Source organism: Alligator mississippiensis, chromosome 3, assembly GCF_030867095.1.
Source record: "Alligator mississippiensis isolate rAllMis1 chromosome 3, rAllMis1, whole genome shotgun sequence".
Lineage (NCBI taxonomy): Eukaryota > Metazoa > Chordata > Crocodylia > Alligatoridae > Alligator > Alligator mississippiensis.
The window spans coordinates 289,280,158-289,297,415 of record NC_081826.1 but is presented as its reverse complement, the minus strand read 5'-3'; the positions used below and the strand labels follow the sequence as shown (position 1 = coordinate 289,297,415).

The 17,258-nt window shown below is 43.7% G+C and overlaps 1 protein-coding gene across 1 annotated transcript in view; it reads right to left on the bottom strand.

Moving 5' to 3' along the window:
- Window positions 1-17,258, bottom strand: part of DYM (dymeclin) — a 374,678-nt gene that overhangs the window by 168,705 nt on the left and 188,715 nt on the right. The window contains exons 13-14 of the mRNA XM_006259049.4: window positions 15,045-15,158; window positions 11,166-11,260 (exon numbers count right to left, since the gene is read on the bottom strand). Of these exons, the coding sequence (XP_006259111.1) occupies window positions 11,166-11,260; window positions 15,045-15,158 (209 nt within the window). The remainder of the gene's footprint in view (window positions 1-11,165; window positions 11,261-15,044; window positions 15,159-17,258) is intronic.

Genomic DNA, 17,258 nt, shown 5'->3' with positions numbered 1-17,258 from the left:
AACCATTTATTTGCTAGAACTCTGATATGTTTGTTCACACGCGTTAGGAACATCATTCAAGAAAGGTGCTGAAACACAGAATCAGATTCTGTATCTTCTATATGACTATACAAAATGTTTTGTTTTAAGAGAGCAACTATGGATTCATATGACTCAATATTATAAAATATGTAATAAGATTCATCTATGGTGTTATCTTTAACCTTTCACAGAGGAAAAAGGTCAAGTCCCAAGTCAAAAGAATAGTGTTATGAAAAATCACTCTTTTTATTTGGTTCAAATTATTCTTCGCTCCTTATAAGTACTGAAAAGTCAAGGGTAGCCAACCTACAGCGCATGTACCACAAGTGGTGCAAGCAACCTTTGTGTGCAGCACACAGAAGATAAGGAAAGGGATTGGCACTAGGAGACTGAAGTTAGGGCAGGAAGCAGAAGCTGAGCAGCAAGTTAGGCAGAGAAACAGAAGAGGAGAAGCACTTGGGGGAGGTGTAGGGCTAATTTGTGACATACAGCTGCCAAAAAAGTTGGCCTCCATTGCACTAAGTGATGGCTTCTCATTGCAACTAACAAGTAAACAAGCTGCTAATCAATGTTTCAGGCAGCTGATTACTATTTAATGATTACCAAATATCACTTATATGAAAATGCCTGATGTAATGTGCCTAGAACAGAAAGCATTAAAATATGAAAATGAAAAGGCTGAAGTAACGGAAACAAAGTAAAATGTAAATGTCATTAAAGGTTAGTAAATAGTAACATAAAAGGGATCACACAAAGCATAAAAATGTTTTTTCTTCCAGTTCTTCTAGATCAAATGTGCCACTGAAGTAAATTTTTCCTACTGAAGTAGAAGAAATGACCACTGATGATCCTGCAAACAGGACATTTTCTATCCTACTGCAGCAATCAAAGTTCTTGCATTTCTGAAACATTTTCAGCATCATCCAGGAGCCATCTCTTTTCCATGTATCAAAAAGAGCCCATAGCAATCAACTCAAAAGCAATTACTTCGACCTGAAATTTCAATCTTCTTTTATCCTAAGCAATACTGTATTCAATACAGCATAAAATGTGTAGTTTGAAGAAATAATTGAAGCACTTCATTCTTCAGAGATATTTAAACTCTAAGGCCAACCAACAGATGCTGCCAGTGGAAAAAATGAGAGGAAAAATTAAAGAATGAAAAGAATCAACCCTAGTGTTAAGGTAAGATAGATGGCTAAAGATTGGAAATTGCAAAAATAACAGCAAGCATTCATACCAGGAAAAGCGTGTTTCTGCAAAATGCTATTGAGCGTACACCTGTAAAGAAAACTACAGAATGGTTTATCTAAGCGCCTTACGATGCCATTCAAAAATACCAAGAAAAAAAGAAAAAGAATATTTTTCAATCACTTGGTCAAAATAAAAATGAAAAGATGAGAGAGCTTTCCAGGTACAAATGTCCTATACTATTCAAACACAGGCACCCAGCACACTGCACCACTCTTTCAAGTAGAAGTCACGTCAAGAAGTTCATGACACTTTGCTTGAACATTAAGTAATTCAGAATTAGTAGCCCAGGATGAGACTTGAGAAAGTTTCCCATCACCACCAGCAGCTTTATGGTTGACTGATGGCAGAGAAGGTCACTTTGCCAATGACACTCAGTGAAAGTCTCAAGACAACTCTCCAGATCCTCAGGAAACACCTGTGGATTTCTTTGCATCAGACAAATCACTGGCATGGGCGCAGCTGACTATACTGGAGTGGGCGACGATGACCTGTGGGCTGGTTCTGGCCTGCAAACTGATTGCATCCAGCTTGTGGGTTGTCAGCTGCAAAGTCACAGGATCAGGCCTGCAAGGAGCTGGTAGCTCTGGCTGCTGTGTCGTACTGGGCTAATGGACATGATCTGACCCCATACACAGCTTACGCCAGCCCCCGTCCCATGCGCCAGAAGTAGCACTGGGTGTGCGCTGGCATTGGCTGTGGATGCTGCTGGCAGGTTCATGGGCATTCCCAGGCCTGCAGGGCAGCAGCAGCATGGAGGAGCCGCAGAGCAGCCCCAAAGCAGGCTCCAGGGGTCCACAGCCAGAAGGGTCCTGGCAGCAGTGAGTGTGCCTCCTGCTGGGTCCTGCTTTTTCCCAGTGCCCAGCACCAGCCCCCACCATTCATCACAGGCAAGGCTGCCTCTCTCTGTCCCCCCCCCCCCCCCCAACCTGCCCCTACAGCACATCCCCTCAGCTTATACCAGCTCCTGGCCTGTGCATCAGGCAGACACTGGCATCAACTGTGGATGCAGCCAGCAGGCTCCCGCTAGCGATCAGAGAGTCTGCCCAAGCCCCTCCTCAGGGTAAAAGGGCAGGCTAGAAGCTGAACCTGCCATCCATGCCCACACCAGATCCCCACTGCCTGTGGCCCCATCCCACACACGGAGGTTTGGTGAGCTGTTGCAGGGGAGGGGGTGAGGGGGGGTGCTGACCTGTCTTGTGACAGCTTCCCAAAACTTCCTATGTGGCCCATAGGCCCAAATAATTGCCCACCCCTGCTCTATATCACCACCACTCGGGCAAAACCAGGATGGGATGCAATTTAACTCCAGAATGTTACAGTCTACTTTGGTGATCCAAATTGTGCAAGTTGAGAATTTCCTAATCACTGCTAACCTAGAGTCTCTATCAACTTGGACTTTTTGCCTGACAATACAATTCTCATGGATACCATGTAAATTGTTCAAGCTATGCCCATCCCCCTTCCTGCCTTCTATTTACAGCACTGACCTTCTCAACTAAGTTAAAACATTCCTTTGATTTTATACGTATGAGAGAGGAAAACGCCCTTTTATATTTCACTCTAAAGTTCCCAATTTCTCTCATTAACACAGATTGGCAGAGCCAGTGCAGCTCTCTACTGGTACAAGCAGGTGGGAGTGTGTAGGCGAAGCGATAGGGTGGGAGAGTGCAAGGAATGATGGATGCTGCTTCTATAGCTCTGTAAATTAATTTAATTAGCAAGTGTGTGCGTGGGTTCAATTAGAGAAGTGTCTGACAACCTCTAGTGGCATATGTGCGCTTAGGAGACAGCATATAGGACAAAACACTTATCCTATAATACTCTGTCGGTCTGCTTGCTGTTAATGATCAGATTCTTCCTTTTGTGACAACTCAGTTCAGTGCAACATAGGTGGAAGATCAGAATCCAGGTATTCAAGTTTAAACTTTTTTTTCTTTCAAGGGGCCATACAGTAACATGTACACACCCTGGCTAACAAATGACTGAACAGGCTTCAGGTAGCAGTCAAAACTGCTCTGAAGCACACCAATGAAATTATAGCCAGATGAGCTGTGGTCTTTCAGTGACCCGCATTATACTAATAATGCAGTAATATGCTCATTGAGTTTGCAATTTTAGTATCTAATAACTATACACACAGTAAGGGAGGATAAATACATTTGAAACTACAGGCCTCAGTAAACTAAGCAAACAAAGGCTCTCCTGGCTGCGGTTATGTAGTAGCCACACACCTGACTGTCTTGTCGCCTAGCTACTACAAGGCTGGTTTCAGCAGTTCAGACAGTTACCTGACAATAATGACACCTCCGCTTTTTTTTGTGTGTGTTTTTTTTTGTTTGTTTGTTTGTTACAACAAAGTACCGTATCATTCCAGATACAACAGTTGTCAGCACTCTACAAACTCATGAGAGGTGGATAGATGTTATCCTTATCCCACTGCAAAAATAGTCTCTATATAATTAATAGCAAACTGTAAACAAAAAGACTGGAATAATAAAAGTGGGAAAGGCTACACATGCGTGGGCGCACACATCTCCAGAGGAGGATATAGCTTGTATTGGATGAATGCCTCTGATTTTATTATCATGCATCTATTTCATCTAATTTTATTTCCAACAGCTGCATGTGATAAAAAGATTCACACAGATCAGTTAATTTAAGCCTGCAGGAATGTGATGTAAATTATCCAATATTATCAAGTTATATTTTATTGGGATCCTAGACAAACTACCTTGGACATTCTCAGTCAGTTTTTAATGGAGAATAAAATCGGTGGATGTTTTAATACGGAGGATACCGCAAATTTTCTTTTTCTTTTTTAATCTTTTCCTCCTCCTTTTTTCTGCAAGGAAGATCTATTTGGGGGGGCAGTGGGGACCCTCCTTGTTTGCGGGGGGGGAGTCGGGTGCTAATTTGATTGGTTTCCAGGCGGCCGCAGGCCAGGTGCCAGTGTCAGCAGGCACGGCTCGATGCCGGGCGCGGAGCCCTGCAGGAGCCCCGCGCTCCGTCCTGCCGGCCAGCGCCGCACCGCGCCGCAGAGCCAGGCCCACTGAGCCCGCAAGAATGTGATGTAAATTATCCAATATTATCAAGTTATATTTTATTGGGATCCTAGGCAAATTACCTTGGACATTCTCAGTCAGTATTTAATGGAGAATAGTCTACAAAATTTAAAACAATTAGAAGTATCCACTCAGAAGATGATTAAGAAAAAGCTTGCATGGAAAGTAAATTAGTTTTCACACTAAGGAAAAATTATTAGAGAATCTGCCAAGACTTAAACTATGACCATGCTCGCTTGTATGTCTAAGCAGATTTTAAGTCAAGTTTTCTATAGCTACTACATTTTAAAATCCAACATTTTTAAATATATGTTTAGTGGCATGGCCCTGTCTCCCTTCTCTCCTTGGCCCCTCAACATGAGCATTTTTATTATTTGTACTATAGTTTATTTCCGCTCACAGAGATGTTTTACTCTGGTGATGGGTTCAGAATAGGAGCCGAAATATAAATATCACTTTGTTTTCTTACTATTTGGCAACATGGAGCAGTTTGAGCCCATCAGTGCTGAAACAGGAAGTTTAATCACAGTGGCTAAAAACAACCGTATACCCATCTGCCCTTTCCCTACCCACACAAAGCCAATACCCACTCAAATAACTCACTGTTCTTGTATACATGTGTTTATACTTGCTCCCACTATTGCTCTTGGTGGGTGATATTTTTTATCAGTGCAGGGCAACATTTTGGCAAGCATGCCACAAATTAGCCCTGCACCTTCTTCAAGCACCACCCTGATCCCCTACCCCTGCCTTACCTGCTACTCTGCTTTCTACTTCTTTCCCTGTCCTCCCTGCCCAATCTGCCACTCAGCTGCCCATCTCCTCTCCCATCTGCCACATGCCACACAGAGGCTGCCTGTGCCACCAGTGCTGTAGTTAGCCACCCCTGTTCTAGATAATAAGAATGACTTCCTTTGTAAAACTAAAAAAAAAGGCTGTTTAAAATTCTTCCTTCATGAGTTTGGCTCCCTGAAGATTTGTTGCTGTTTGTTGTTACAGTGCAGGTAGCAGTTTCTCAGCTACCTACTGAGGCCAAACCTACTTTTCAGCAGTCTGTAATATTTTGAATCACAGGATATACCTTTCATGTCTATCTGGGCTAAAAAAGTTAAGTATAATTCAGCACCTGAACCTGCCCAGAATGCTTATGCTATATTTTATACTTGATTTAAATTTCAGCTATTTTCATCGCCTCTTCTCTTATTATGTAGTAACAGCAATATTTATACAGGGGCAACGGTTTAAAACACTAATTTAGAACATCGGACTATGTAAAAAAAGCAGGACATTATTCCTGTTACCCTTTTGTCTTTACTTCCTCTATTCTCTAATTGTTTCATAGATTCATAGATTGTAGAGTCGGAAGGGACCACAAAGGACCATCGTGTCCGACCCCCTGCCCCGTCAGGAAAAGGATCAAGGTCAGACAACCCCAGCCAGGTGCCTATCTAGCCTCCTCTTGAAGACCCCCAAGTTAGATGACAGTACCACCTCTATTAGCAGCCCGTTCCAGATTCTGGCCACCGTTACTATGAAAAATTTCTTCCTAATGTCTAACCTGAATCTACTCTCCACTAGTTTGCACCCATTATTCGTAGTTACTCCTAGGGGTGCCCTGGTAAATAGCACATCTCCGATTCCCTGTTGTCCTGCCTTGATAAACTTATAGCAGCTACAAGGTCTCCCCTCAGACATCTCTTGTGAGGGCAGAAGAGATCCAGATCTCTCAACCTCCCCTCGTAGGTTCTTGCATGGAGGCCACTAATCATATGAGTGGCCCTCCTCTGGACCCTCTCCAGATTCTCCACATCCCTCTTGAAGTGCAGCGCCCAGAACTGGACACAGTACTCCAACTGTGGCCTGACTAGTGCTGCATAGAGTGGGAGCATCACTTCCCTTGATCAGTTGGTCATGCATCTGCTAATACACGACAAGTTGCGATTGGTTTTGTTGATAGCCTCGTTACACTGCCGGCTCATGTTCATCTTGGAGTCAACTATGACTCTAAGGTCCCAATCAGCTGCTGAGGAGGTCATCCCCCAACCTATAGATGAGCTGGGGATTCTTCCTCCCTAGGTGGAGTACCTTACATTTATCTTTGTTGAACTTCATCCCATTTCATTCTGCCCATTGATCCAACCTGTCCAGGTAGGCCTGTATCCACTCCCTGCCCTCCAGTGTGTTAACTTCGCCCCATAACTTGGCGTCATCTGTGAACTTGGCTCTCCACACCCTCATCAAAATCACTGATGAAATATTAAATAACACCAGTCCAAGGACTGAACCTTGCGGGACACCACTGCCCACCTCCTTCCAGGCCAAAAATGACCCATCCATCACCACTCTCTGGATGCGGTCCCTAAGTCAGTTGGCCACCCACCTGACTGTGTAAGCCTCCACTCCACAGCCTGCTAGCTTCCTTAAGAGAATAGGATGCAAAACTGTATCAAAGGCCATCTTAAAGCCTCAGCTCCAGTGTGAAGGCAGTGTGTGACCTGGCTGTAAAAGGCTATAAGGTTTGTCAGGCAGGATATACCTGTGATGAACCCATGTTGGTTTCCTTTCAGCATCATTTCCCCTGCTGGGCTTTCACAAATGCGGTCTTTAATGATTTTTTCCAGTGTTTTCCCAAGGATAGAGGTAAGACTGACTAGCCTAAAGTTACCTGGCTCATCCCTTCTCCCCTTCTTAAAAATGGGCACCATGTTGGCACTTTTCCAGTCTTCAGGGACCTGGCCGGAGCACCATGAGTGCTGAAACAGCCGTGCCAGTGGCTCAGCTATGACACTGGCCAATTCCTTCAGCACCTGTGGATGGAGGTCATCCGGGCCTGCAGACTTGTACCCAAATGATGGTCACTATCTCCCAGGTTACTGTACACTCACAGGTTACCCACGAGATCATCCCCTGTTGCTAAGACCAGGTCTAGCAAGGCGTTACCCCTGGAGGGACTGGACACCTCCTGGGTTAGGTGGAGGTCCTGCACACAGTACAAGAACCTACGTGAGTGGTCTGCTCCTCTTAGCAGATGTCTGGGTAATTTCGGTCCCCCATGACCACTGCCTCTCTCGACTGAACGGCCTCTGAATGCTGCCTGGAGAATACCAGGTCTAGCTCATCATCCTGATGAGGAGGCCTGCAGTAGATTCCCACAACCAGGTCCTTTTCCCCTGGACCCCCCTGTATCCTGACACACAATACCTCGGTATTCCCCTCCTCTACCCCCACCTTGATGATGGAAGAAGTGTACTGCTCCCTAACAGAAAGCTATACCCCCGCCTTTTTTCCACACTGTCTTGTCTATACAACCTGTACCCCTCAATGCCTACTGCCCAGTCGTGAGTAGATCCCGCCATGTTTCTGTTAAGCCGACTAGGTCATACCAGGTGCTAGCAAATAAGAGTGTGAGCTCCCCCTGCTTATTCCCCATGCTCCTGGCAGTTGTGTAAAGACACGTTAGCCCCCGATGGGTGCTCTTGGTGCCCCTTTGCCTTGATGTCTAGAATTGTTGCTCACACTCATTTGTTGCCATCTTGTCTTACACTGTATTGTGCAGTAAACTTGTCCTCTTAAACTTTCCATCTAGTAGGTCTGGCCCCAAACCTGATGGCACCTCAACAGGATTGAAAGCAACCACCTCCTCCCCTTCAAAAGCTTTTGAATTTAATGGCAGTTGAAGTTGAGCAATTTTCTGCTTGGTACAAAAGATCACCGATATTCCAGGTATAGTCTTGCATTTTTACTCAGACAAAACTCTCACTGAAGCCAAACTACTTGTGACCTTGTTGCTGTTGCTTACATTACCATTGAGTCAAGGAGACCCACCATGTGAGATGCTGTACAAATGGAGAAAAGTGGCTCATTCTCTTTTTAAAAAGCAAATGTTTTCTCCAATGTCTACGTTACCTTCTTTGGTTGCTCTAACTCCTCCATTTTTATTTCTGCATAAAGCAATACTGGGCACTGTATTTAAAATGTGGTTTTAACTGTATTGACTTTATACAAGACTAGTCTGTGACATACAGCTTGATATGCTTAATCTAAACATGACAGAAAACTTGCTGTTTTCTGAATTAAGCAAAGCAGATCCATAAACACATTCTCTGTAGCTATCCAAGAGGAACAAGACACTTCAATATTTGTATCATATCTTCCAGATAAGAATATGGAATAATTAACCTTCACAAATAAAAGCAAGTAAATATATCACAGGCAGCGTCAGCATACAGGTTTCCCTCACCAACCACAGGGGTTAGGTTCCCCAAAGTTTCCATGGTTGGCAAAACCGGCAGGACTCGGGGAGCAGGGGCTGTGGGTAAGGGGCACCGGCAAGGCTGGGGGGGGGGGGTGAGAGGCACCAGTCGGCCTAGGGGGGCATGGGGGGCGGTATTTTCCAACTGTACTCCCCCTTTCCCTGAAGCATGGATACTCAAAACCATGGTTGGCAAAACCAAGGTTGGCAAGGGAAACCTGTATATGACAAAATAGATGAAGATGGACCGACCCCCCCCCCCCCCACTTCATAGTTTATTGTCAATCAACAACAACTCAAGAGGATTTAATTGTGTTGCACGTCCTTGCCTGGGTCTTGAAATGAGATTTAAGAAACATCATCAGGGAGGCAATCTGCCTCTGAGATGCTGTTCCAGATGGTGAGGACAGCCTGTGAGAAGGATCCAGTGCTCACTAAGGAAAAGGTTTTCACAAACAGGGGAAGCATTAATCGGCTACAATGTAGCAAAAGCATTTTAAAATGAAGGGCGTAAAAAAAGAAGCAGCTGGAGGATAGAAAGGGATGACTGCCCCAGCTAGAAGCATAGGAAAGCCAGTTCAAGGGAGAATTTTGAAGCATGAAGAAGTTCATTAACAACATATTCTGAAAATCATTACAAGTCACAAAAAATTCTGAGGATTAAATATATACCCTCTGCCAAAGGCATCTGTGAGCAACAGCACTATTTGACACCTGCAAATTTTGACTTAGAACCTTTGGAGAAAACATACTGGTAAGTGTGAACGGCAGGCGGCCTTAAAGAGACCAGGAATTGAGAAATGAGTAAGAATGACAGCAAGGGAGCTATTTAAGACTGCTTCGCATAGAGGTGACAGACTGAGTTTCAGACATGACAGACATTGGAAGTAAGGCCATTCAGAATGCAAAATGAGCACCTATTTTAGGCTGTTATCACTGGGTATGAAAGAAAGACTGATGTCAAGCATGGAGATGATGGTGGAAGGTACTTTCATCAGTAAGGGATTCAAACAGCATCACAGAGTTATTTAACATAAAGGACAATATAGATGCAAGATCAAATGCATAGAAACTGATTATGAACCAACTCTGGAGACAATCTCTAAACACTGGAAATGTGATGTTCTGAAATGGTCTTTCAGGCAAAATGGTGGGGTAGCAAACCTGCATTCCTTCAAGATGAAAGTCATAAAAGTATAGGGTAAGTGACATCACATCCAATATCCCCGCGAGAGGCTGAAAGGGAAGTTGGGTTCTGGGTGGGTTACCTGTATAACCTAGCAGCTCCCATGTAGGCTGACAGATCTGGCTCACACACACAGGGTCAACCTGACTGCCAGATCTGGGGTTAGGAAGGAGTTTTTTCCATAATCAAATTGATAAGAGCTCTTAAGGGGTTTTTATTTTTAGTGGCGGTGTTGTTTTAATTTTTGTCTTTTTTGTAGGGGGAGGGTTTGCCTTCTCCTGTAGTACTGCAGTGGTCCCCTTCCTAAGATCATTTGAGTATCCCTGACCTAATATACTAAATTCCTTTACATGGCACACCTGCTGCCTTCTCTCTTGCTCTCTTATAATACTTTCTTTTTTTACCAGGTGTTTTGTGGCTGTGATGCCGTGTGCAAGAGAGGCCAGAATGGATGCTGTTGTGGACAAATGGTTACATGAAAACTCAAGGGACTATACATGATGGCTCAGTAGGTCTCTTCCAGTCTTACTGCAAAAGAAGCAAGCACTTCAAGAACAGGAGAGGCCTGAGAAATCAACCCCTCTGAACCAATATTTAAATGAAATACCTATTTTCATAAATATGAATTTTTACAAACTATACCCCCCCTACATACTTGTCGAGTAAGGACTTTTTTGTATGCATAAAGTCTATACTTAATAAGCATTATAATTTTGCCCCCTGCCAGTAAAACTGTACTGTACAGGACATATTTATGTTCTTTTGAACATCAGGTTGGATTAGCTGCTAAAATAAACAGGTGTGTCCCATACTATTGCTTACCCTTACACCTCTCTCTCACTGTTATATGATGAACTCTGAACATTATCTTTCCGATCTTCTATATCTAGGATTCTATGAAAACTGTGACCTTTTTAACAGCATATGAGCTAACTCGTTACTCAAAAGGCTGATATTTTAAACTTTTAAATAAGGTAAGTAAATGTAGCAGCTTTAAGAAGACCTCATGCAAAGAAGAGACTACATTTGGTCAAACTTAAAAAAACAGGTCCTTTGTCATCAAGGCAAGCAGAAATATACACAGCTGAAAGCAGCATTCTGGAAAAGAATTGCCCATTTGTAATAACAGAACAAGAGACAAAAATAATACAATACAGACAATCACTTTAAAAGCAACTCCTACAGCTGTTCTATGAAGAACATAAGAAGTCAGAAGAAGATTCATATTTTCACTTATTTGAAACTGAGCCACAACTTCATGAGGGAACTTAATTCCAATTTCAGTTATCTATTTTAATTATATGTACTGAGCCACAGAAAATTCAGGTCCCTTTCCTTCTGAACTTAGGTGCAGGCTAATTTAAATATTTTTTCAAAGACTCATATTTACCTGATGATTCTCTGAGCAGCATACTGATGAAGTGAACGGAACTGTGCTGACATATTTGCTAAGGCTGCCAGACAATTTGTATGAAGGTATTTGTCCTGTTGGAAAAAGAGGGGAAAAATATATGAAACCATTCTTATCAGATACACTGAGACTAGTCATACAAAACCATTCAAAGGATTGAAGCTTCCACTGCTTAACAAAGGTGGTCTTCTGTCAGAGTGGAACTGCGCTGTGTATACTTAGGAATGTTTAAAAGATTGATTACGGTGTGTGTTCACCAAATAGGGCTGGTCTCTTGTATAGGTACCATAGTATGCATCTGTATTGATATTTTAAAATATCACATGTGATGCATGGTGAGATGGGAATCAAAACTGCTAAAAGTCAGAGGAAAACTACTGTTAACATCTTTTATCTCTTTCCTTTCCTCTGTCCAACTCTGCACTCTTAGGACAGAGACAGACATTCAAAAAGCCTGAGCCTGAATTGATTCAATCTTTGCAGGTTAGTCTAACCTGGCTGGGCTGAACTGCTTTGTAACCACACAGACATCCCCTCTGGACCAAGAAAATGCACTAAAGCAGTGGCTTTGTTAAAGAAATCCACAACACTAATAAAACTGCAAAATCCACAGTCCTCTAGGGACTGTAATATTCATTGATCCTGTTCATGTGGAAGAGACAAGTGAACATGGATTACACTATTCCTCAATATGAAGAAAATAATAAATCTTAAGCAGCATACAGCAAGGAATGATTTGTTGTAGCACATATTAAATGTGGTGGGAGTTGCTCGTTGTACGCTCACTTTTTGTGAAGAATTACAAGTCTGGAGCAGAAAGTAAGATAACTACATTATTGACAAGTATTATCACTAGGCAGGGATTTTACTAACCCTTCACATAATGATTCCCATCCTTAAGAAGTTACTCTCAACTTCTCAGGATTAAAATATTCATTTATTCGCTTTGAAAGTTACACAGACTCTGAAATGCTACAAACAGAAGAGAACGTTCTTAGCATCTAATTGAGCTAAACGTACTATGGCCTCGCTCCTTCTGTTACTTATTCTGCCAGGATCCAGAAACCTATATATTCTGGCAGTCACTACAGGAGGCTGAAATTAGACATATATGAACACTCTATTTCCTCTGTCACCTGCATTTGCATGGCCTGGAATGAACATATAGAGCATTCCAACAGAAGTGCAATGAAGTTCAAAGTACAAAGCTCCTCTTTTAAGCAAGAAAATTCATTCTGCATTGCTGGCTGGAATATATCCCAGGATGCTCAGAAAGGGAAAAAATCTGTTTCTAACTGGACAGAGAATATTTTAGCATAATTACTTACTTAAACTGAAGGATAAATTTAATAGATATATGGAATTTAATACCCAAATGCAGGCTATTTAGAATAAATTACTTTTCAAATGGCTCACAAACTATTATTCTTGTTTATAAATACTTACTGGAGAAAGTATTGCTTATTTTTCATCTGATATAAAGCCTGTAACTAGCTATCAGCCTCTTTTTGTTTGTCTGTGATCTCACAAACTAAGGGCACCTATACATGTGCTCCAGGGGAGGGGATAGGCAGTGTTTTAACTGGAGCAGCCTTGGGAGCTGCTCTAATTAAACTGCCTGCAGCATCTCGTGTATTCAGTGTCCTGTATTTCAAAATGGCAGCTGGGGCACTTTAACTAAAGCTTATTTGACAAGCTTTACTTAAAGCGCCCCTGCCGCCATTTTGAAACGCGGGGATGGTGAATACAAGAGACGCTGCAGCATGCTGGAGCATTCTGACTAAAACACTCCAGCAGGCTCAATTAATCGAGTCTGCTCCAACATTTGCTAATCAGAACATGTCACAGCATGCATGGAAGTGCCCTAAGGTTATAGGCGGTTAATACATTTCTTGGTCTTGTTATCTGATTTTCTTGTTTGTTTGGCATGAACACATACATGTCAATTTTTCTTTTATGTTCTCTGATCTAGTGTACTGTTAACACCATGCTTTGGTTAACTTACTGCAAAAATATTTTCACCCATGAAAGAAACACTCAGAAGTCTGTAACATAGCTATAACAGCAAGAGGCAAGGGGGAAGAGGAGGGGAGGGAGCCCCCTCTGCTGCACAGATCTGGCCCATCTCCCCCCTGCAGAACCCAGCCAACAAATGGCGAGGGGCCTTCGCAGCAGGGTACTCCTTTCCCCCAGCTGTGCTAGAAACAGCAGTGCGAGTTCCCTGCACCACTTTTCACTGTGCCAGGAACTCTGGCCGGGGTAAGAAGGTAGAAAAGGAGTCCCTCTGCCAGGCCATCCCCACCCCCTCCGAGCTTTCCAGCTTGGCCCTTGGGGGCAGGGCTGAGCCCGCACCACAGGGGGGGCTCCTTTTCCACCCCTTCCTCCTGCCAGAGGTGCCTGGCAGGGGGAAAATGCCAGCACAGCAAAAAGCAGTGCAGGGATTGTGCAGCACCACTGTTGGCTACAGCTGGGGGAAAGAAGCCCCACTCCTGTGGGAAGAGGGTCCAGCCTGGCTCCCAGAAAGACCTCAGCTAAGAAGCTTGGGGGGGCGCCCAGCAGGGGACTCCTTTCCCTCATCTGCAGACATTAGCGGCAGCGTGAGTTCCTTGCTCCACTTTTTGCGGCACAGGAAACTCTGGTGGGGGGAACAGTAGAAAGAAGCCCCCTGCCACAGGGGAGCCCAGCCCAACCCCCCCACCCCCACCCCACCCCCTCAAGACCCCAGCCTGAAAACTGGGGGAAGGGAGCATGCCTGTCAGGCTGCTCCTCCCCCTCCCTCCCCACCAGAATTTCCCACATAGCAAAAAGTTGCACAGGGAACTTATGATGTGGCTGCTCCTGCAGCTGGGGAAAAGGAGTGCCCCCACCCCCAGATTGCTGCTGGAGTCTTAGGGGGCTGGGCCGGGCTCCACTGTGGCAGGGATGCTGCTTGTCAGTCCCCCCCGCCAAATTTCCCAAAGCAGCAAAGCGGCGCAGGGAACTTGTGCTGCCACTGTTGTCTGCTGCTGGGGAGAAGGGGTCCCCCTAGCCAGGCTGCAGTGCACCACAGGACCAGGCAGCAGCATAGACAGAAACCCTCTTTCCCCCCCTACGCATTCAATGTAACATCTGTACCTAGCCTTAGAGACTTACTCATTGAGAGGCATAGGATTTTGTAGGCAACAACCTACTTCATTCATAGCATCTGACAACGTAGATTACTGCCCATAAAATCTCATGCCTGTCTGAATGAGCTAGTCTCTCAGGTGCCCTGCCTTCTGCCTAACTTCAGGCTAACACAGCTAATTATCTCTCTATGGGGAGAAAACAGGAAATGAAGTTTGCCATCTTCAGAAGAAAGCCCACTAGTCCTTGCTTTTGCATAGGTCACTTAATGATATGCAGCAGAACACAAAAATTTAATTTTTAAAGTTGTTTCTGAACAGAAATGATTTTGTCCCATCCCAGTTACACCATCAGCTGATCGAACACTATTAATTAATAAAAGCAAAGCTAAAACCATACTTCTGGACACTTTAATACAGGTGGAAAGTACTATCTATAATATAGTTATCTGGGAGGCTAGTATTTCTTCTCTGACCTGAAATCTGTTATTTTCTTTCAGGATCCAGACATAAGTAATACATCTGGGCTAAGGATTTTTGTGATGAAAGCAACTACATAGAACAGATACCATCAAACTTATTTAACAAATTTAGAAGCAGTTAATACTCTATTTAAGTGCTGCCCTCCCTTGCCTCTATGCCTGGGTGCCAATTTGCTGCATGAAAGGTTCTCTCTTCCTTTGTTTTAACCATTGTTTGGAACTGAATTCACATGGATTAAAGACTACAAATAAGTGCTAAAAATAACTCTTACCCTTGTCCTTGTCATGTTGTACTGAATGGTTCTTATTACCACCAGTATAAGGAGACTTCCCAGTGAAATCTCTGTTAGAACACGCTCCGAGTACCAAGTAATATTTTTCAATATCTGCAAAGAAGAACAAAGAGGGTCTTTAACACTATCCCTCAATTATGAATGAGAGGCATAAAATCATGCAGTTCCCTGAACTCTCACTTTCCCCAAAACAAATAAATTAGCCTCCAGGATCAGCCCATTACAGCGTATTGTGTTCTAGGATCTTACAAAGGACCCTGCGGTATTTTCCAACCTGCAGATCTCATCATGTTGCATTGATGACCTCACATGCAGAGGTCTGGTGTGGAGCCGGATAAATAAAAACACTGGTGTGTTGAACCCACTCACTTTAAGAAGTATCGGTATACACATGTACACAAAATGAACGTGTCTTGAAAGACAACTTAAGGGACCAGCAACGTTCAGTTGATTGATAGACATGGCCTTATAAAGTTGGAGAAATAGTGTACTCGGTACACTTGGGATTACTTCAGACAAGCTAGTAAATAGAGAGGTTGCTTTACACAGGTGGTTCTATGGAGAAATTTCATTTTGTACAAATAAATGTCATTAGTAGGGGATTTATTTAAAAAGAGCACAGCACCACAAACAAATCATACACCAGGGAGCATATGCAGCAGACCTTTACTAGTCAAACTCCTGTCTTAAAAAACATTCTAAAATATTACCATTCTTGGGCAACAGTGTCTCTCTTTACCAGGACTTTCAGTGGCACCAGGAACTACCAATTCCCCGAACCAATGCCCATGTGAAACCTTATGGTTTCATAGTTTCTAAGGCTGGATCTGCTTGCCTTTCAGATGGCAAGCAGATTTCTCCATTCCAAAGCAAAGGAAGTCAGACACTCTCCTCTAGTCTGCTGCTCTTTATGGGGCAGAGGATTTATCTCAGGCTAACCCTCCCACAAAAAAAGACAGTGTGGGGACCTAGCAGCCAATGCTCTCACACAAAAAGACATGAAGGAGCAACCAATGAAGCATCCAAAAGACAGGGAATAGATGGGACTTGGAAATATTCAGGCTTCTAGCAACTTCATGCCCTTTACACCCACTTCTTTTCTGAGTATAAGGGGGTGGTTAAGGGTCTTCATATAGTTATAACTCCTGCTAGCAGGAATGTGGGAGATGTCTACAGCAAGACAGGGAGGGAATATGATAAAGGCTTTAAAATCTTTTACGTATCATTTCTTTGAAGGATCTTAAAAAGTTAGTTTGATAAAATTCCATCACTTTTAAAAAAAAATCATGAACTGCCTTATGAACCATGTATAGCTTCCTAAACAGGGCGGCAGTCAGTGTTCTGAAGTCTGCAGGGGATTTTGTAGGTATGCGGCAATAATGTTCCTGACTGCAAAAAGCTTTCACAAAATCTGGAACCAAAGCATGAGAGAGAGCGCGCGAGAGAGGGCTGACAGGTATGATAAGAGACACTACAGCACCAACTGCAGAAGATAAGTGTATAATGGTGTAAAAGAAGTCCTGGAATTGTGAGTCAACCCTATCACAGGGCAAATCGCTTCTCCTTTGAAAATAAATATATTAACTATGCCTACACAGCAAAAGTTCTGTGATGATACTATAGTCCATGGCAATGATTTAACCTGGAAGAATATTCTTCTCAGGGCTGCTCAACTTCTCAGTGACTGGAAGCCACAGCCCCAGGGGCTACACTAGCAGGGGTTGCACTAGCGGGGTCCACAGTTCCCGTCCCAAGCTGCACATGTGTGCACCTTGCCACTGTGCCTTGCTTCACCTGCAGCTCCCTGGGGACTCCTCTGTGGCACCATGCAACATGGGTGCTCTGGGCTGCTGACTCCCCATGCACTATATGCCACCCCATCCACTGGGGATGGGTCAGGGAGTAGAAACTGGAGAAGGGAGGGAGAGCCCCAAACCCCTGGCTGCTGCTGCAGAGGGGAGAAGGGGTCTGCATGTTAACCCCTTGCCAGCTGAACGAAGCATAATTGAAAGAATAAATGCATGACTTGAGATGCAGAGACCCACACCTCTCGTGGACAGAAATGGCAGAGGATATGGTCAGCATTTTTAATATTCAGCTTTTAAATTTACAAGTGAAAGGTTAATTATACATCATATATTTAAGTTATGGGATGGGGTGTTTGTTGATCACCGAAAGAACACCAGGAGTGCG